Genomic DNA, 22382 nt, shown 5'->3' with positions numbered 1-22382 from the left:
AGGAGAATGCTGAAGGTGAGATGGATAGATCAAATATACACAAATATAAAGACGTGAACCTTCCACCTAATCAATACTTTTATTAATATTTTTTAGTGTAAAACATTTCTATATCACAGTAATATCACAGTACCAGTTACAACCTTTTACTCAGGTCATCTTCAGCTGCTTGAAGAACCTGGCAGTAATAATAATGTACAATATTCTGAAACACAAATGAAGAGATACTGAATCGAATTCGTGAGAGGAGACTGATTTGGCTAAATTTGACAATGAAAATTGAAAAGATTGCTCCTCCTAATCAAAACAAAATATACTTAAAATAATTATCTTTTATTCAGGACTAGTTTCAGCCCTCTTACTGAGCCATCTTCAGCTTTATAGATAAACTTAAAATACAAAGTAGTACACATTTAAAATAATTTTTAACATAGAACAAAAGGGTACCTCATATTTGATGAAAATTAAACACAGTTTCAATATGTAGGCTGTTTTGAATTTCATAAAGATATGTATGAATCTAGAAGTCCTTATCTGTACTGATATATTGTAACAGGAACGCCCGTACTTCAGTATATCGGAGAGCATGAGGAACGACAAGGCGTGTACGGCCCATGCTAAGAGAGTAAGAGAGAAGGGTAGTGAATGAAAAATTCATGATTAAGTGGATCCTTCAGTTTATTCAATAAATAGGCAAATAATTATGTCACCTTTATAGCTGAATTGTAGATTTGTCCCTGATGGCGTGAAGAGGACGTTGCCCCGCGGCGGCTGCGTCGTCTTGCGGTCGGCGTCGGCGTTGTCTTCCGTCGTTGGTGTTTGTATTAGTGTTGATGACTCGAACCAGAGGCAGGAACGGGGAAATGTGGAGCTTCCACATTCGACGTCATGGGGTACTGGTGTGACACTTCCCTATGGCGAAGCACGCCGAAATAGTTCCCACAGCAGCAAGGATAAAGTTAGAGTCACAGTTCGTATTTGGAATAATACGCAAATGAAACAATCTAGGACCTTCCGAGGTGCGGTGATCAAGCACTTCATAAAGAAAATCGAGTACAGTCTCTGCACTGTACTCCACCAGCATAATACATTTGTTGAAATAAATGACAGTCCAATTTCCAGTACGTCGTGATTTTCAGATTATCACTGGCACTTAAGATCATAATGCAACACAGTTCAACGGATAGACACAATTAATGCAAAAACACAGTTTTTAAACGAATTCAAAGCTGGCACAGTTTATGTGAGAACACAGTCTTTAAATGAATTCAAGCTGGCGAGAACACAGTCTTTAAACGAATTCAAGGCTGACACAATTAATGCAAGAACACAGTTTTAAACGAATTCAAAGTTGGCACAGTTTATGTGAGAACACAGTCTTTAAATGAATTCAAGCTGGCGAGAACACAGTCTTTAAACGAATTCAAATATACAGCCGGACCGAGAGACGAATTATGTCGCGACGTGCTTACTTGCACACACTCGTTGACTCACGGCTTACTGCCGACTCACTCCACTCTCTGCCTTCAGCACACTGCCGTCGCATACCGCACACTCTCTTTCTGCTTTACTGCAGGCTCTCTGCTTACATTCTGCCTTACCCCAGGCTGGCGACTCGCTTATATTTCGTTCATGCAGCAATGGAACCCGAAGGAACCTTCTGCGTGACGTCGCTTGTCCTTGGCCGGTGTTCTGGAACGTCGCGAACTTGCTCGCAGTTCCCATTATGCCTGTGCGCTCGGCGCAAGTTTTAAATGCTTACGGCCGGGTGTTAGCGAGCTTCTCTTAATACAAGAATGAAACGTGAATGCTCGTAGGGTGTTACCGTTTCATCTCCCCCCCTGCTCGGGAAAAAAGAAAATTGCTGGGCGATTTTCTTTTCGCTCATCTCCTAGTAAAGTATTTCTAAAACTTGAACAGTCTTCTCACTATAGCCAGAGGATTAATGTAAGGTGTGACGCATTTTGATATGATTCCATCATTCTCCATCTGTTTAATGATGGCCCGTGCTTCTTCAAAGTACTTCATGGGTATCGGATAAGGCCGTTTCTTATAAGGTGATGTGTCAGTAACATCTAAGTGGTGCTTGAAACCCCTAATGACTCCAGGTTTCTCAGAAAATACATCTGGAAACTTCTTAAAAAGCTCTTGGATTGCCTTTATTACTTTATCATCATCGTAATCTGGGCTTTCAGCTACATTGGCGTAAAGCGTGAAGTTGTAGTGGTCCTCGTTAAACTCATCATCGATAATGGACGCCATCTGGTCCTCTACGGGTCCCACTTCCTCGGGTCGCCCCTCTTCGTGGACGCTTTCTTCGACAGGCGGAGCCTCGCTCATCTTGCCCTCTACTATGCCCACCGGGGCCTCACATTCCGGATTCTTCACGTCATTATAAGTAACCAACTGTAGCCCTACAGATTCGACGTGGAAAAATTTAATCACATTAGCGGGATAATCAATGATTCCCCCATGTTGAATGAGAAAGTCTGATCCAAGAATTAAGTCAAATTTCATTTGCGTCAAGATCAAAAATAGATGTTGGAACTTAACACCACCAATTTCTAACTCAAGAAACGCTCGGAATTTGCATTTAATAGCTTTGTCAGGAACTATGCCTTTAACCTTAACTTGAGCAACCGGCAAGATGGAGATGTAGGTCGTCTCCTGCGCCACATCTATTAATTTCTGCGAAATTAGTGAGGCTTGCGATCCCGAGTCTACTAGAGAGTGGACAATCATATTGCCTAACTTAATGATAATGATCGGTAAGCCGCGTTGTATCTGAGGCTGTCGTGGTGTTGAATCCTCATATAGTAAATCTGCATCCTCTAAATACCAATGGTTAATGAGTGCGCTACATACTACTTCTCCTCCCTCCGGGTTTTCAGGCAGTCTCTTTATTGTTTCGACAAAGTTTTTTTTTTGTACCCGTAGCTCTTGGATCCATTTCCGTTCTCTCATTTCTTCTCTGTATCTCTGCCTGGTATTCCAAAGAAGCTGCTCCAGGTAAACCCTCTTCCCTGTTCTTATTCCTTACATATTCCGTAGTCTCTCTCCAACGTTTCTCTAATTCTTCCCGCTGGGAGTTCCTATTATCATTGGGTTGATTAGCTGCCTGCCTCCATGAAGGTCCAGGTTGAAACTTAGCCCTCCCTTCGTAGGGGCGATTCCTAGATCTTCTATACCGAAACGGAATATCTCGGCGAGTTTCTCTTTCTTCTCGCGGTTCTGGATTTACTTGAACTGGAGTTTTCATTTCCGTAAAGTTGGTTGTAGTTTCTTTGGTTCGACCTGCTTTTGCTGCGCTCTGAGTGTGCGCAGTATCGAGTTTCCTCAGGACATCATCGAGCTGCTCCAAGTCCTGGACGTTTGCTGCCACCAATATTTCCTGAACATTTGGTGGAAATTGCAGCGTTATGACCTGAATAAGTTCTTGCTCCGGTAAAGGAGGGTCGAAAAACTGCATCTTTTTAAGCTGAGATATGAGATAATCTGAATATCGCGAGGAATTGACGGACGTGTTATACTTTCTAGAGTATAATTGAAGTTTTATCAGGTGCTGAGCCTCAGCACTCCAAAATCGTCTAAGTAAGGCTTCCTTAAATTCTTCGTAAGTGTTAATACTGGATTTAAAAGCGGTAGACCACATTAACGCCTTGCCTTCTAACAATCGAGATGCTATTCGTAAACGACGGTCGGTCTTAACGTGATTTTCTTGAAAGAATTCTTCGAGGTTGAGGAGAAACTCCTTAGCAGTATACTCCTCTTTCCCCGAAAATTTGGCTGGTTTTTCCTCAGTTATTTTAAAAATTGTGGAAACATTCATGGATTCTCCACTAGTGTTGTGACGGCTAGATGATGAAACATCCTGTTCGATTTGCGATACTTTGCTGTTGAGAGCTTCTATACCCCCTTGGAGTTCAAGTTTTAGGGTTTTAATTTTCCCCTGTACGGAATTCTCAATTTCCTTGACCTCCTTCTCTATGTCGGTCTTGACTTCTGCTACATCGCGACAGATACGAGTAATCTGCGTGTGAGCATTATCTAACTGAGTCTTGACACGTTTATCGGCCTCCTCTTGCTGACTTTTCAGAAGAGTAATTTCGTTTCCCAACTTCATGAAATTATTTTTAACAGATTCATGAAGTTTGTCTTGAATAGACGCGATTTTAGTTTGCGCAAGAGATAATTGAGCATGGGACTCTTGAAATTCTTCCTTTAAGCTTTCTACTTCTTTAAGGACTTCCTGAGAAGAAGACGGGAAAGCAAGTTTTAAGTCCTCCGCCACTTGTGATTTTATGTCTTGCTTAATGGTTTCTAAGTCACGTGTTAATCTTTCATTTATTTCCGTAAACTTAGAATCCATTCTTTTGTTAGATTCTTTAAATCTTTTTTCAATTTCGGCACCTGCACTATTGAGCCTACGTTCCAAATTATTATTAACTTCCGCAAATTTTTGATCAACAGATTCTGTCAATTTTACAATGTTGGCATCATTAGCTTCCCTTAGTTGAGTGATACTACGATTAGTTGCTTCATTAGCCTCCCTAAGTTGAGTGATACTACGATTAGTTGCTTCATTAGCCTCCCTAAGTTGACCTATACTAGCCTTAGTGGCTTCCAGGGTCGCGTTAGATTCTTTAAGTTGAGCTCCTAAGGTATTGTTAGATTCTTTAAGTTGAGCTCCTAAAGTGTTATTAGATTCAGCAATCCTACGCCCGAGATTAGTGTTACTTTCCGTAATCCTGTCATTTAGACTGATTTTTAAAGCCTCGATGGCAGCTAGTATATTTTCCATATTAATGTCGTTATTTTCACAAAATGCAGAAAATACAATCATTCACCTCATACGTAAAATCACCATTATTGTCCAATGGTAAAGTTCAAAATTTCACCAACACAAAATATCAAACACTTGTGCATAAAATTAAATATCACCATTATTGTCCAATGGTAAAGTTCAAAATTTCACCAACATAAATATCAAAATTTATATAAGCCTGTGCATGAATATTATGCCTGAAATGTTTTACATACCAAGAGAAAGAGAAAAATAATCACTTGTGCCATAAACTTGATCAGAGTTCTGTGCCAAAAGTTTAAAATTTCGTCAAAGTCATTGAATTGAACTTCGTAAAATTTTAACATATTCACTGAACTGGAATTAACGTACGTACTATGCACTTTTATTTGAATTGGTAAGTTAAGATATCACTGATTTCAAAGTTAATTTTTATCACTTTACTCTCTTTAATCTGGCCCCAACGTCACGGGTGCCACTATTCACTACCTTCTCTCTGTAACAGGAACGCCCGTACTTCAGTATATCGGAGAGCATGAGGAACGACAAGGCGTGTACGGCCCGTGCTAAGAGAGTAAGAGAGAAGGGTAGTGAATGAAAAATTCATGATTAAGTGGATCCTTCAGTTTATTCAATAAATAGGCAAATAATTATGTCACCTTTATAGCTGAATTGTAGATTTGTCCCTGATGGCGTGAAGAGGACGTTGCCCCGCGGCGGCTGCGTCGTCTTGCGGTCGGCGTCGGCGTTGTCTTCCGTCGTTGGTGTTTGTATTAGTGTTGATGACTCGAACCAGAGGCAGGAACGGGGAAATGTGGAGCTTCCACATTCGACGTCATGGGGTACTGGTGTGACACTTCCCTATGGCGAAGCACGCCGAAATAGTTCCCACAGCAGCAAGGATAAAGTTAGAGTCACAGTTCGTATTTGGAATAATACGCAAATGAAACAATCTAGGACCTTCCGAGGTGCGGTGATCAAGCACTTCATAAAGAAAATCGAGTACAGTCTCTGCACTGTACTCCACCAGCATAATACATTTGTTGAAATAAATGACAGTCCAATTTCCAGTACGTCGTGATTTTCAGATTATCACTGGCACTTAAGATCATAATGCAACACAGTTCAACGGATAGACACAATTAATGCAAAAACACAGTTTTAAACGAATTCAAAGCTGGCACAGTTTATGTGAGAACACAGTCTTTAAATGAATTCAAGCTGGCGAGAACACAGTCTTTAAACGAATTCAAGGCTGACACAATTAATGCAAGAACACAGTTTTAAACGAATTCAAAGTTGGCACAGTTTATGTGAGAACACAGTCTTTAAATGAATTCAAGCTGGCGAGAACACAGTCTTTAAACGAATTCAAATATACAGCCGGACCGAGAGACGAATTATGTCGCGACGTGCTTACTTGCACACACTCGTTGACTCACGGCTTACTGCCGACTCACTCCACTCTCTGCCTTCAGCACACTGCCGTCGCATACCGCACACTCTCTTTCTGCTTTACTGCAGGCTCTCTGCTTACATTCTGCCTTACCCCAGGCTGGCGACTCGCTTATATTTCGTTCATGCAGCAATGGAACCCGAAGGAACCTTCTGCGTGACGTCGCTTGTCCTTGGCCGGTGTTCTGGAACGTCGCGAACTTGCTCGCAGTTCCCATTATGCCTGTGCGCTCGGCGCAAGTTTTAAATGCTTACGGCCGGGTGTTAGCGAGCTTCTCTTAATACAAGAATGAAACGTGAATGCTCGTAGGGTGTTACCGTTTCAATATATAATGCACCTGTGTATATGATAAAATTAAACCATAGTCTATATGACTTGTTTAAAGAACTCTATTTACATTAAATGTAACAATCATTCAGTTTGTAGTTCGTGTTGATCCTTGTGGAAATTTTAATTTGACTGTTAAAGTTAAAGTTCACTGTCGACTCTAATGTACATTGATATACCTGAATACATCTGAACTTCTATTACGTACAATAAATTAAAATTTGGTCCATTTGACCTAATTATAAGACTTGTTTACAAACATCATGTACAGTCTCCTTATGTTTACAGTATTAAAATACATCTTGACTGCCTAAAAATTGATAGTCTTTGCTCTGTGTATGTATTTAACAGTAAAATTACTTGAAGCTGTATTGATAACACTGACCTAGCTGTTAGGCCCCTTTTAAACAACAAACATCATCATCAAAATGATAATGTTGAAATGTTGACATGTGTACATTTTAGTTGCTAATATAAATTGCCAATGTTGTTTAAATGAAAGGACTCCTGTATTTGAAACTATATCTTGAATCTGGCTGAAGGTAGAGTGGATGACTAAAAAAGCATAGAAAATAACAAATAAATATTTGAATGAATAACTATGGAATGCAAAGACTCCTTAGATAAATTTGATGAGAAGAAGAAAGAGAATGATAGGACACATCTTAAGATAACCAGGACTTATTCAGTTGGTTTTTGAGGGAAGTGTAGGTGGTAAGAACAGTAGGGGTAGACCAAGGTATGAATATGACAAGCAGATTAGAGCAGATGTAGGATGAAGTAGTTACGTAGAAATGAAAAGGTTAGCACAGGATAGGGTGGCATGGAGCACTGCATCAAACCAGTCTATGGACTGATGACTCAACAACAACATCAACAACAATTTTTGTATTTGTTATATTGCTACTGATATGTGCTTTTGTCTAGTACAAAATAAGAGTCTGTTGCAACTATTTTGCAGCTTTAAGGAGCGGGGAGCACGGTACGCACTCCTCATGTTGGCCCCTGAACACAGAGAGAAGGGAGTGATCTCTGCCTCAGCAGGAAACCATGCTTTAGCACTCTGCTTCCATGGGAAGAGTCTAAACATCCCAGTGACAGTTGTCATGCCTATCGTTGCTCCAATCATGAAGATTCAACTCTGTCGCCAGTATGGAGCCACTGTTGTTATTCAGGGAAAAGACATGGCAGAAGCAAAACGTGCTGCTCTGAAGATCGCAAAAGAACGTGGACTCACATATATTAATGGGTAAGTCATGTATTTCGTATTTATGGAGACAGACTGATGCAATCTCCAGAGAATGCTCCTAGATATTTTAATGGTATGCTAATGTAATAAAGTAATGCAAACAGAAAAATATTAAACTCAATCACTCAACCTAAATTTCATGAAGACTTTGCAAAAACAAGAAATATGGTTATTCCAAAAAATATATTTCCTTATTTCTATTGACATTTATGGCATGTCCATGTTTATGTACAGTACAATATGCATAGAAATACATCATTTTCTAATCTCAATCAGTTGCCATTACATATTATACAAATTGTAAATGATATTCAAATAAATATCCATTCTATAAATTTACCTATAATTAATCATTTATTTGTAAAATCAAAAGGAAATAATGTTATTGTATTGCCTATTGTATTTTAGATCAAACTTGAGAGATATCATTTATACTTTATTCTTCTACCTTCAACCAAGAGAGAGAAAGAGAAGAGAAAAAGGACACGAGTTCCTATCTCAAGAAGCTGGGCCTCATGTTGACAGATGTGCAACATCTTTCATTAAATATTTTTAAGGATTTGTTGACAATATTAAACCACCATTTATATGCTTGTCATTAGATAATAATGACACATTATATTATTCTATTATATATTTAAAAAGTTGTGTCGTATTCTGAATCCTTGTAGTCACCCGCAATTGCGGGTGGATGTCTCTTCTGTTGAGAATAAATAATTTAAAAATTGAAAGAAAAATTATGAAGAAAATTTTGATTCCTGTACTGGAAAACAGAACATGGAATAGAATAAAGATTACAGAAATCTATCTCTGAATGCAGCAACCAACAATCCTGCAGAAACAGAAGGGTAGAAAGATGAAATGGTGTATGGCTTTTAGTGCCGGGAGTGTCTGTGGACATGTTCACTCACCAGGTGCAGGTCTTTTGATTTGACGCTCGTAGGCGATCTGCATGTTGTGATGAGGATGAAATGACGATGAAGACAGTACATACACCCAGGTCCCGTGCCAGCGGAATTAACCAATGATGGTTAAAATTCCTGTCCCTGCCAGGAATCAAAACTGGGACCCCTGTGACCAAAGGCTAGCAGACTAACCATTTAGCCATGGAGCTGGACAGAAGAGTAGAAGAATCCAATGGACAGGCCATCTAGTCCGCATGCTCGAAGCGAGACTGCTGAAGAAGCCACTCGACGGGAAGCCTAATACCAGGCATCCCCTATGATGGCCATGGCTACACTGGATGGATGAGCTGGTGAAGGACCTGACAATTCTCGGCCTCAAGGACACCCAGAAGAACTAAGCCCCTCGTCTTTTCTTATATTTCATCTTTTATTTACTTATTTCTTGCCCATATTCCTGAACTTCTCTACCTATAATTGTGGTACAGTATCATAGTTACATTGTTTAACACTTGGCTGAAAGTACAGTACAATTCAGCGATCACAAACCATGCTCTTCTTTCACAAAGTGTCGGGCTAACAAATGCAGGGACTGAGTATCTCCCGGTATAAGGAGACCACCTTCTACCAAATGCCAACAGCCTCATAGGAGGGTGAATGAGCAGGTAGAAGGAAGGGCACTCTCTTGCCCTTGGAGTGAGAAACTACTCCTAAAGACAGGAGAGCCACCAGATGGCCAATAGCATAGGATGAGGAAGGGAACGGGAAACCACTCCATTATGGACCTGAATGGGTATTCCAACCTTGGGGAGGTGCACCCATGTCGAGTAAGTACCTGCTAAAACTCAAGAAATATTTGGCTGCTATACATTATAACCAGCAAATCCTATTCTAATAGAAGGAGTGAGGGCAAGTACCTGGTGCCTTAAAACTGGGACTACTTGGCAAAGGTATGGCAACCCTGACAGAAAACAGAAAAGTCTCTGGCCCTCCAGGTTGGGGGTTGCACATAGGGTTAACGGCTCTATTGCGTAATAAAAAAAATAATAAAAAAAAAGGTTGTTACGAATATCTCATATTTGCCTCGGATGAATAAGAATGGATACCAAAATATGATGACCCTGCAATGGAAATCAGCTTTACGAATAGGAACTTGGAATGTAAGAACCCTGTATAAACCTGGATCCTTCAAAATCCTCAGCTTGAGAAGTATAGAATGGGGATTGCTGCAATTCAAGAGAGTAGATTATTAGGTAATGGTATACAGGACATGGAGAAGTATACACTTTTTAAGAGTGGTGAAGAAACTGGACCCCACAAATTTGGTACTGCATTTTGTGTCCAAAATTCACTAGTATCATCAGTGCTGTCCTTTGAACATGTGAATGAAAAACTATGCTATTTGAGAGTACATTCTAAATGGTTTAACATATCACTGGTGAACTGCCATGGATGACATGGATGATCACATTAAAGATTCCTTTTATGAGGATTTGTTAGAATTGTGGAATAAATTACATCTAAAAACATGAATGTGCGGAGTACCAATTTCCTAAATAAACAAATACATAAGGAAACATGGTATTTGTGTGATGGTAAGACTGCCAATCAGATAGCTCATGTACTATTTGATAACAGGCATAGAAGTTCCATAACTGATACCAGAGCTTACAGAGGAGCTCAGATGGGATCTGATCACAATATGATAATTGCTTCTGTTTAATTTAAATTTAAAACCTCGTGTAAGTCACAGACTGAGGAAAGATGCAAAATTGACACTGAGAAACTGAAGCAGGAGGATGAAAGATTAAAGTATAATGTGGAAATTGCAAACAGATTTGATATTCTGGGAGAAGATCCTACAGAAGACATTGATGAAACAAATGACGGAGTTTGTGAACGAATGTGGAATAACACAAAACAAATCATGACAACAGTAGCAATGAAAGTGATACCAAAAGGTGTTAGTAAAAAAAAAAAAGAAATGGTTCGATGAGGCATGTCAAGATGCAGTTAATGAAGTGGCAATATGGTGTAATAAGTTGCTGCAGTCTAATAAGAATGTAGATGTTGAGGAACTATATGGAGAAAAAAGAAAGAATGTAGTAAATTAATTCATAGAAAGAAAAAAGTCTACCTGAGACAACAAATAGAATCAATCCAAGATGACTACAGAAACAGGAACGTCTGCAAAATGTATGGAACTGTCAACACAATTAAAAAAAGGATTTCAACCAAGATTGAGTATTATGAGAGATAAGTCTGGAAATTTAATTGCTGCTCAGAACAAATTATTAAATTACTGTAAGCAATGCTTCGATTCCTTCCTGAAGTGTGATGATCCAGAAATCTGCATTGGTAAACCATCTAGTTCCCCATCAAAAGAACAAATACCAGAGCCATCATATCAAGAGGTATTACAGAGTACCGTATTATACGTTTAAAAAACAATAAAGCTTCAGGTAGTGACACCATTTCTGCTGAGCTTATTAAATACGGTGGAGTAAAAAATGACATAAATACATATATAAGATCATTCTAAGGATATGGCACGATGAAGTTATTCCAAAAGAACCACTTATTGTCCCAGTTCATAAAGGATTTCAACCAAGATCAAGTATTATGAGAGATAAATCTGGAAATTTAATTGCTGATCAGGACAAATTATTAAATTTCAAAATTATTGCGGCATCTTTATTCTAAACACAGCCTACAAAATTCTGTCTTTTATTCTTTTACAACGTTTAAAATTATTTGCTGAAAATGTTATTGGGGACTATCAGAACGGTTTTTGTAGTAACAGATCCACTACAGACAACATATTTTCAATTAAGACTATTAATGATAAGGTGTGGGAACACAAGGAGTTGGTTCATTATCTCTTTGTAGATTTCTTCAAGGCATATGATTCAATCCATACAAAAGAGCTGTTGAACATCATGATGGAGTTTGGCTTTCCCATAAAATTAATTAACATGTGCAAACTGTGTATGGATGATAATGTTAACTGTGTTTTGCTCAAGAGCAGAAAATCAAGTTCGTTTCAGAATAAAACTGGTCTGAGACAAGGGGATGCACTATCTCGTCTTCTATTCAGTATTGCACTGGAGAGGATTATCAGGAAATTAGCTATTGTACCTGCTGGCATCATATTGGGGAGACAACATAAAGTCCTTGCATATGCAGATGATATTGTTCTTATTGGCTGCAATGAATTAGAAATTAGGCAGTTATTTGTGGAACTAGAGGAAATGGCAGCAAAAATTGGCTTACGGGTAAATGATAAAAAGACACATTACATAATTGTACAGAGACCAAATCATGAGGAGGTTGACAGATTGCCTTTGAAGATTGGGAAATATATATTTAAAATAGTTGAGGAGTTTAAATTCCTTGGTATATTAATTAACGAGCAAAACCGGAGGCAACAGGAACACCAACCTAGAATTAAGAATGCAAATAAGGCATTTTACTCTATGAGCCCTATATTAGGCTGCAAGTTTTTAACAAGGAATGCAAAAATTATTATCTACAATACAATAATTCAACCAGTACTTCTGTATGGTTCCGAGACATGGAGTGTAACCAAGAAAGGGCAACAGCAGTTGCAAGTTTTTGAGAATAAAGTTTATAGAAAAATATTTGGCCCATGATTTGATCCTATCTCTCAAAGCTGGCAGAAAAGATCTAATTATGATATTTACACCCTATCACAACAACACACTATAATGGGTGTGATAGAATCCAACAGACTGCGCTGGGCTGGACATGTACTGAGGATGCAGAATAACAGAAAAGACCCCGAAGCACCTGGAAGAAGGAGATCAACAAGGTATGCCAGACCCTCGAAATTTATGACTGGGAAGAGCAGGCTCAAGATAGAAAAAGATGGAAGAGGATTGTGAGATCGGCACGGGAACCTCACGTCCCTCAGAAGACTACGGGGTGAGTGAGTCAGTGAGTATAAGAATGAATTGACATGACAATCATGAAATGAGCCAAAGCAAATGAACTACTGCAGAAATATAACATGGATTTCAACGAAGTACTTCCTGAAGAGTAAGTTCACTTAGCACTTTTGCTGAATGACAATAAAAGCAATCAGAAGGAACTATTAAAAAGCAATGCAAAGCTAATGAAATCTTGGTATTATAAAAGCTTGTAATATTAAATCCATTGTTCTGAACATATTCCTATGTATGGTGGTCACTAATTGTGGTGGTGAAAGGTCTTCAGAAAAAAACTTTTAAAGATATAATAGAAAAATTTGCTTCATCTAAAGCAAGAAAAAGGAGTTATATGACAATGTGCTGTGATGTATTGGAGTCATGATCTAAAATATTTAATTGAAAATTTTAAATGAAAACTGTTGGTGGTGGCAATTACTTTATAAGAGGAAGCACAACTGGGCAACCATTCTCTCTTAATGGTAATCAGAAGGAAAATGGAAGAGGTCCAACACTTTGAAGAATAAAGGTATCGACAAAAGAAAAGGGAAGGGCCATGAAGGACATGAAAATGACAGACTCTCTAGGCGAGGGATGGCGAACCTATGCCACGCGTGTCATTAGGTGACACGCGAACACTATGTCGGTGGCACGCCACATGCACATATTAAAATTTTTATGTACATTGTGTACTATAGACTATACATATCTCGTGCATCGCATAGTCATAAAGTTTCACGTTTAAAAAATAAATACCGAAAATCTAAATTCTAGTTCCATTCGAACGTGCAGTGTGGCAACAATACAACACTGATAGGTTCGGAAGTCAAGTGAAATGTCAGATGCAGCCGACGAGCCATTCGCTCACCCATATCAGTGAATTAGTGAAGTTTGGATTGTTTTTGGTTGCCAGCATCGCGTAATTATTCTTAGTGAGTAACTGTTTTTTTTGTTGTGAATTTTGTAAGACAAATAGTTGCCAAGAAGTTATCCCAATTTCGATATTTGGAGAAACTATCGCACTTTATTTCAAAGCCTCATATTGCAAAAATGAGTCCTTTTTAGTGATTAGATATTGACAGTTTAGAAATGGAGTTGACTAAATTTTTAGAAAGCATGTTTGGGTGAAAAAGGTCGTACAACTTGATGAAGCATTTGTGAAAATCGAGTGTGCTGTTGAAGGTGAATACTCTCTCCAGAAGCCGGAGAACTTAATACTCGAACAGTGGAACAGTCTCCCACAAAAGTTTTCGGCCATGAAGGAACTTGCTACAGCGCTACTTATTTTGTTTGGGTCATCATAGGCCTGCAAGCAGCTATTTTCTACAATGAACGTTGTGAACACAAGTTATGAACCTAACATAAATAACAAAGCTACTATGTATTTTTTCGGTATTCGCAAAATACGACTATGGAACATGCAATTACATGTATTTGGTATTTTGCAATATATATATATATATATATATATATAAGTAATAACATATTATGAAACATAATTTGGAATTAGGGATAAACGTCGGTGGTGGCGATGGTGAGTTGGGGCGGGGGTTGTATGCATTACAAATGAAAATAACAAGTGGCACAGTAGACAGTTGAAAATAATAATCCAGACCTAAAATGGCACACTAGTTGGAAAAGGTTCGCCATCCCTGCTCTAGGCCTTGCAAACCTAATACTATCAAGGTTGAAAAAGAACAAGAGTTGATCAAAGAGGGTTGGATAGGAAAAATGACGGCGAGGAATCTGACACAAGTAAGTGGAAGTAAAGCTAGATTCAGCTAGGGGATCTGTGGTTACTAACCCACGCTCCCAAGATGCAAACTCCTCGGTTCCCTTTCAGTCACCTTTAACAACAGGCAGGTGATACCACTGATATGTTCTACTGCACCTACTCACAGGGAGTTAATTGAAAACTATTCCTGTTAAAAATCTATGTACATTTTTGGAATTTCTCATGTGTCATACAAATCCAAATACCTGCAAAATGGCAGATTTTAAAAAAAAATGTTGCCTTATTTCTTTCATTACATGCATTTGTATAAAAGATCATTTGTTTTACAAGTTGTTTTACATCACACCAGCACAGATAGGTCTTATGGCAATGATGGGACAGGAAAGGGCTGGGAGTGGGAAGGAAGCAGCCGTGGCTTTCATTAAGATACAGCCCCAGCATTTGCCTGGTATGAAAATGGGAAACCACAGAAAATCATCTTCAGGGGTGCCCGACAGTTGGGTTCGAACCCCCTATCACCCGATTACTGGATACTGGCTGGACTTAAGCCACTCCAGCTATCGAGCTCGGTGAAGGAAAAATTAATAATATAATATAAAGCTGACAGGTAAGACATATAAGTAGAGCCCGGATTATATGTAGAATAAAAATAAGAAATATGTACATAAATATGTAGCTAAAATTGACAAAATATGTAGTTAAATATGTAATAATTAAAAAGTATGTAACTTAATTTCTAAACTTTATATGATGTGTTTGTTGTACACAAAAAAAAGGAAACAAACCCAAAAAAAGTTAAAAGTGCAGACGTTATTCAAACTCTAATTTTCATTTGGGGGCGCAATTAACAACTTTTTTTCTTTCCTAAATTTTCTGTGGTCATTGAATGCCTTCTGTCTGTTAGGACGTTCCTATATATATAGAAAAAAACTTTCACTTCCCATGAAGTCACTGGCGCATATTTCAAATAAGGAATGATACTGGAAGATACGTTCACATTTTCAGGGAGTTGCACCCAATACGTTTGTCATACTTTTACTTTGTGTCTTTCTCCGTAGTAGCACTGACATGTCATTGACCCACCCTTCACACTGTACTGTTACTTCTTAAGGGATGTACAAACCATCAACATAGCCAAGTGATGCGTTCTTTGACAGAACACTTTACTTGTTTTTTTTTTTTAAGTTACAGATATACAACGTTTTAAACTATTTTCAAGCGTTTAATAAAAAAAACTTAAATTGATGTAAAATTAGTGAAAAAGGAATTGTGTTTTCTTTCAGATGCACAACATCCTTCAAAATATTTAAAATATGTAATACTTATCAAAATATATTTTATTATGCATCAAAATATGTAAAAGTATGTAACTTTAAACTCCTGGAATAATGGTCCTTTTAGTGTGATTCGCTGACATTTTTAGCTTTTCTTGTAGCTACATATGGGAACAGATATGTAATTACACTGACTGACAGAGCAAATGCAACACCAAGAAGGAGTGGTTCGAAAGGGATGAAAGTTGGGGAAAAAACAGAGACGGCACGGACGAATAATTGATGTTTATTTCAAACCGATATGCAGGTTACACAATGCGCATGGCAGCGACTCAGTAGGATGTAGGACCACCGCGAGCGGCGATGCACGCAGAAACATGTCGAGGTACAGAGTCAATAAGAGTGCGGATGGTGTCCTGAGGGATGGTTCTCCATTCTCTGTCAACCATTTGCCACAGTTGGTCGTCCGTACGAGGCTGGGGCAGAGTTTGCAAACGGCGTCCAATGAGATCCCACACGTGTTCGATTGGTGAGAGATCCGGAGAGTACGCTGGCCACGGAAGCATCTGTACACCTCGTAGAGCCTGTTGGGAGATGCGAGCAGTGTGTGGGCGGGCATTATCCTGCTGAAACAGAGCATTGGGCAGCCCCTGAAGGTACGGGAGTGCCACCGGCCGCAGCACATGCTGCACGTAGCAGTGGGCATTTAACGTGCCTTGAATACACACTAGAGGTGACGTGGAATCATACGCAATAGCGCCCCAAACCATGATGCCGCGTTGTCTAGCGGTAGGGCGCTCCACAGTTACTGCCGGATTTGACCTTTCTCCACGCCGACGCCACACTCGTCTCACTCGTCTGCGGTGACTATCACTGACAGAACAGAAGCGCGACTCATCGGAGAACACGACGTTCCGCCATTCCCTCATCCAAGTCGCTCTAGCCCGGCACCATGCCAGGCGTGCACGTCTATGCTGTGGAGTCAATGGTAGTCTTCTGAGTGGACGCCGGGAGTGCAGGCCTCCTTCAACCAATCGACGGGAAATTGTTCTGGTCGATATTGGAACGGCCAGGGTGTCTTGCATATGCTGAAGTATGGCGGTTGATGTGGCGTGCGGGGCTGCCACCGCTTGGCGGCGGATGCGCCGATCCTCACGTGCTGACGTCACTCGGGCTGCGCCTGGACCCCTCGCATGTGCCACATGTCCCTGCACCAACCATCTTCGCCACAGGCGCTGCACCGTGGACACATCCCTATGGGTATCGGCTGCGATTTGACGAAGCGACCAACCTGCCCTTCTCAGCCCGATCACCATACCCCTCGTAAAGTCGTCTGTCTGCTGGAAATGCCTCCGTTGATGGCGGCCTGGCATTCTTAGCTATACACGTGTCCTGTGGCACACAACAACACGTTCTACAATGACTGTCGGCTGAGAAATCACGGTACGAAGTGGGCCATTCGCCAACGCCGTGTCCCATTTATTGTTCGCTACGTACGCAGCACAGCGGCGCATTTCACATCATGAGCATACCTCAGTGACGTCAGTCTACCCTGCAATTGGCATAAAGTTCTGACCACTCCTTCTTGGTGTTGCATTTGCTCTGTCAGTCAGTGTACATATAATCCGGGCTCTATACATATAAGACTGTCACCAGACTAGCCCTTATATCCTCCGCGGCTCAGGCGGCAGCACATTGGTCTCTCAACGCTGCGTTCCGTGGTTCAAATTCCGGTCACTCCATGTGAGATTTGTGCTGGACAAGGTTTTTCTCCGGGTACTCCGGTTTTCCCTGTCTTTCATTCCAGCAACACTCTCCAGTATCATTTCATTTCATCTGTCAGTCATTAATCATTGCCCCAGAGGAGTGCGTTAGGCTTCGGCAGCCTGCACAAGTCCTATCCTCATTACAAGATGGGGCTTCATTCATTCATCCCTGACCTGGTCACTGACTGGAAAACAGGTTGTAGTTTTTCTTTCAGACCTGCCCTTATTTATGGCTCTGAAGTTTGGGCAAGGCAGAAGAAGCACATTCAGCAAATGTATGTCACGGAGATGCAGATGTTGTGATGGTCAGTGGGTGTCACTCTGTCTGATCATAGTGCACTGAGCATGTGTGAGGATCATGTAATACTGCCCTTATCAGTCAGAAACTAGAGGAGGGACAGTTGTGCTGGAACAGGCATGTACAATATTGAGATAAAATCATCCCATTTAGAGAGCTTTTACAATTGAGGAACCAAGGAGAGGACAAGGATGTCCTTGAGCAACGTGTTGGCAAACAGCCGAGAAGGCTTTAACAAGAAACAGCATGCCAGTGGTGCAGAAATCAAACCAAAGGGAATACTCTCTGAGGATCAGAAGAGCCAACCCTGAGTGATACTCGGGAGTGTTCATTACAGGTACCTTAATTAAGGCCACGGCTGCTTCCTTCCCACTCCTGTCCCATTGTCGCCATAAGACCTATCTGTGTTGGTGTGAAAATGGGAAACCACGGAAAACCATTTTCAGGGCTGCCGACAGTGGGGTTCGAACCTACTATCTCCCAAATACTGGATACTAGCCACACTTAAATGACTGCAGCTATCAAGCTTGGTAAAGCTGTATGTTATGCGCCTTATACAGTATATTGTACAAGAAGGTAATCATCATTTTTTTTGTCTATTATCATATGAATTAATGGTAATAAGTACTTTTCTGTTGCCTTATTTTTTGCAGGTATGATCATCCACACATCATGGCTGGACAGGGGACCCTGGGACTTGAAATTGTAGAGCAAGTGAAGGATATTGATGCAGTGGTTGTACCTGTTGGTGGAGGTGGCATGATTGCTGGTGTAGCTCTTGCAGTCAAGACACTTGCTCCTCAGGTCAAAATAATAGTTGAGTATTCTGGCTTAAAATAATAAATGTATGATGAATAAATTAAATAAAATATCCAGGACAAAAACATCCACTTCACACTCTAAAGAAAGAAACTCACAGCACAAATGTTTTCAACACCAGAAAGGACAACAAAAAACTGAATGAAAGGGCTGCTGCTAGTCTCTGACTGATGGTGCAGGTGACAAAGATTGTTACAGGGAGTTCATTGGTTGTTCTCGGATGGCAGGTGCAGATGTGAAGGGGTTACGATGTGCTTGGTGTACAATACGGCGATCCTCCCTTGTGGTGGTCAGACATGGCTGACTGGAACCTTGGCGACGAGTATGCCTACCCTTACGTTCCTAAGCAGTCCAACATCAGGCCACTGTCACATCCAAATGCCCAATATATCTGGATAGTTCACGATTTGACCAGCCAGCCAAATGGAGACCCACAATGAGGCCCCTTCCAAATTTTGTCAAGTGCTTTGAACGCCGTCTCACATGAGTAAGCGGCATCTCCATGTCCTTCACAATGATCACTCAATATGTGACACTGTTCACGCCCCTTCTATACCCTACCATGCCTGGTAACAACACCAAACACAAACAATACTAATGTACTCCGGTGGTCGTTCTACATGTCACATCATTTACATACCTGCTGATGATGTGTGCATGTACAAAGCTACATTGACATCCAAACATTTCTTCTGGGTGCTTCAATTCTTTTGTCAGGCAGTGTATATACTGTATATTTCAGTCTCTCATTCCTGCATCACCAATTTTTTAATATGCTAATTTTTTGTTGGGCAGCAGAAATATATTTTTTGTGTTATTGAGTTCACTTATGTAATATACTTCTATATAAAGAGCTCTATTTTAGCAGTGTTTGCTGCCTATCAAAATGTGTTTGGTTGTATAATTCCTCTATATGAGGTTATAGGCTCTGACAGTTTTGCAAATTAAAGATGTATATTGGAATAGATTTATTTCAAAACCTAAATGTGAACAGCTTATTTCATTATGCAAATCAATTTTTGTTTCAGGGTGTAGAATCTGAGAAATGTCAAAGTTTTACAAATGCTCTGAAGGCAAAGAAACCAATTCATACCCCAACTGACCCAACGTTAGCTGATGGCTTGGCTGTACCAATGGTTGGTTATAATGCATACGCTACTGCTGCACCTCTTATTGATAAAATGGTGAGTAACAAATATACTATTTAGCCTACTGGATGTACTTGACCAAAACTGCTTGAAGACCTCTTTCTCTGAAACTTCTTTCTTTAATGAAGGATGTTAAAGGACAGACCCCTGGTTTTCTTTAGTAACATTATTTATTCAACATTAATACTGTATTTATCATTTTGACTAAGAAACCTTTCCATGTCATAGAAGGATCACATCTTGGAGTTTGAAGAGTGGTGCAGCAAGTATGATGTGAAAATCGGCATTTCCAAAAGGTTGTTTTTTTTGTTTTGTTTTTTGCTAGGGGCTTTACGTCGCACCGATACAGATAGGTCTTATGGCGACGATGGGATATGAAAGACCTAGGAGTTGGAAGGAAGAGGCCGTGGCCTTAATTAAGGTAGAGCCCCAGCATTTGCCTGGTGTGAAAATGAGAAACCATGGAAAACCATCTTCGGGGCTGCCGACAGTGGGATTCAAACCCACTATCTCCCGGATGCAAGCTCACAGCCGCGCGCCTCTAACCGCATGGCCAACTCGCCCGGTTTTCCAAAAGTAAAGCTATATCATTAGCAGGCGCAGCTTCATAATACGATCTGCAGAGCTGCAGAACCACCAGAATGAAAGATATAATATAGTCATGAGCGATCTCATCCTTAATATTGTGTGCTGTTATCGGGCCAAAGATCAATACCTATTCTTTACTGTTGATCTGGCAGCCTTGCTTAGATCTGTTAACAACAACACTTTAAGACGAATGCACTTAGCCACCTATCAGAGCAAACTGTGGTTAAGGAGTTGCCCATTCTGTATGATCTGGTATGATCTGTATGCCTTGCAGCGCGGCAGGACTATTCATGTGTATTGGAGGAACTGTATCGCTGAGACACTCCAATTCTTGGAATCGTTGATGCTTTCTCTCCAAGCACGGCAGTAAATCACACCCTCTTCTCTCTTGGTATATCACCCTCTTTGAGATGACCTTTTCTTGCATGATGGGAAAGGAAAGAATGGTCTTTAAACCTGGCTTGACAATTTGTATTGAAAAGTCATTGATCCAGATTGGTATCTTTATATTAGATCGCACTGTGGTGAAGAATTCTTTCAACAAAGGTTTCAATAAGTAGTCTTTCACTCTTTGTTATACAGCTAGTAAGATGACACAATCCATAAAAGCAATTATGTCAATGCCCAAATGAATATTCTACAAGTAATCATGAAGATATTTCTCCATAATGGTACAGATGAAAGTGAATTAATCAAATTATATAGTCATGAAAATGAAAATAGGAACGATAGTATTGTCAGATGATGATTTCTCCCTTCATTAAGAAAGCTGGCTCCATAAGTTGTATATAGGGCTTCTGTAAATATGAGTGTGTTGATACTAGATCAAAATCATTTTTGATAAGGAGAAGAAATACTTTATTTTTTGTAACATTTTAACTGTTGTTCTTTTGTTTGTGCAAGTCAGTTGTTTTTCTAATCAAAGTCACTCGAAACCCGGAAGTCTTACAAATTTAGAGGTATGTTTACCTGTTTCTTTCTTCCAGTAAATTTTCAGGAAAAATGAAATGGCATATGGTTTTTAGTGCCAGAATTGTCCGAGGACAAGTTCAGCTCACTAGATGCAGGTCTTTTGATTTGACGCCCATAGGCGACCCACGCATCATGATGAGGATGAAATGATGATGAAGACGACACATACACCAAGCCCCCGTGCCAAGGGAATCAACCAATTATCATTGAAATTCCCGGCCCTGCTAGGAATCGAACCCGGGATCCCTGTGACCAAACGCCAGCACGCTAACCATTTAGCCATGGAGCCAGACACTTCAAAGGTGATAGGACATGGATAGAGAGAGAGACATTAGGTATTTCTGTGGGGTTGAAGGACAAATAAACACATGCTAAGTTGGCACACTTACTGCAACAGACTGGGCATCAGAACATGATTCAGAATGGGCCATCACAGGTCAGTAGTAAAGAAACCTAACACTTTCCCACTGAATATTTTCCTAGGCATAACATCTCTTGACTTGCAATTATTTCAGTCAATTTCTGTCATATTAAGATATATATTATAAAACACTTCTTTATGTAAACTTTATACAGGTTCAAAATGCAAAAATATTACACACAAAGACATAAGAAAGATGCAGATAAGGTTTATTTTTCTTTCTTCCTCATTTTCACAGAAATTCTGGAAGGTATGATATTGTTACATGTAATTAATCTCATAATAGAACCGTATTGAGGATAATCTATTAAAATTATAAAATTATTTTATTAACAACCACCTACTCAATACAATATAATACACTCATTGAATTATAAAATAATCATGAGGTGTCTTAAAGAATGGCTTAAATAACGGAACATGTTTCATTCGGCATTGCGAACATCATCAGCTGTTAATGTACAAAGACTAGGTCAGGGCCCTGAACTTAAGTGATCAAAATTGTTAAAAGAATAACAATGTCGTAATAAAAAGTAATATGATAACATTAGACTTAATTAGTAACAGTATGTACAGATCAACAGCGAGAATTTGTGGTGAAATACATTGAACGATGGCAGTCTGTGAAGTTAAAAACAATCATGGGGTTGTTAAAGTAAAAAAACAAAAATAGATA

At 39.8% G+C, this 22382-nt stretch overlaps 1 protein-coding gene across 2 annotated transcripts in view; it reads left to right on the top strand.

Moving 5' to 3' along the window:
• The window catches only part of Srr (Serine racemase), a 197047-nt gene that overhangs the window by 110186 nt on the left and 64479 nt on the right, over positions 1 to 22382 (top strand). For both annotated transcript variants that reach the window (XM_067136428.2, XM_067136427.2), the window contains exons 4-6: positions 7549 to 7836; positions 18412 to 18574; positions 19606 to 19761. In XM_067136428.2, the coding sequence (XP_066992529.2) occupies positions 7549 to 7836; positions 18412 to 18574; positions 19606 to 19761 (607 nt within the window). The remainder of the gene's footprint in view (positions 1 to 7548; positions 7837 to 18411; positions 18575 to 19605; positions 19762 to 22382) is intronic.

Source organism: Anabrus simplex, chromosome 1 (genome assembly GCF_040414725.1).
Source record: "Anabrus simplex isolate iqAnaSimp1 chromosome 1, ASM4041472v1, whole genome shotgun sequence".
NCBI lineage: Eukaryota > Metazoa > Arthropoda > Insecta > Orthoptera > Tettigoniidae > Anabrus > Anabrus simplex.
This window is presented reverse-complemented; position numbering and strand designations above follow the sequence as displayed.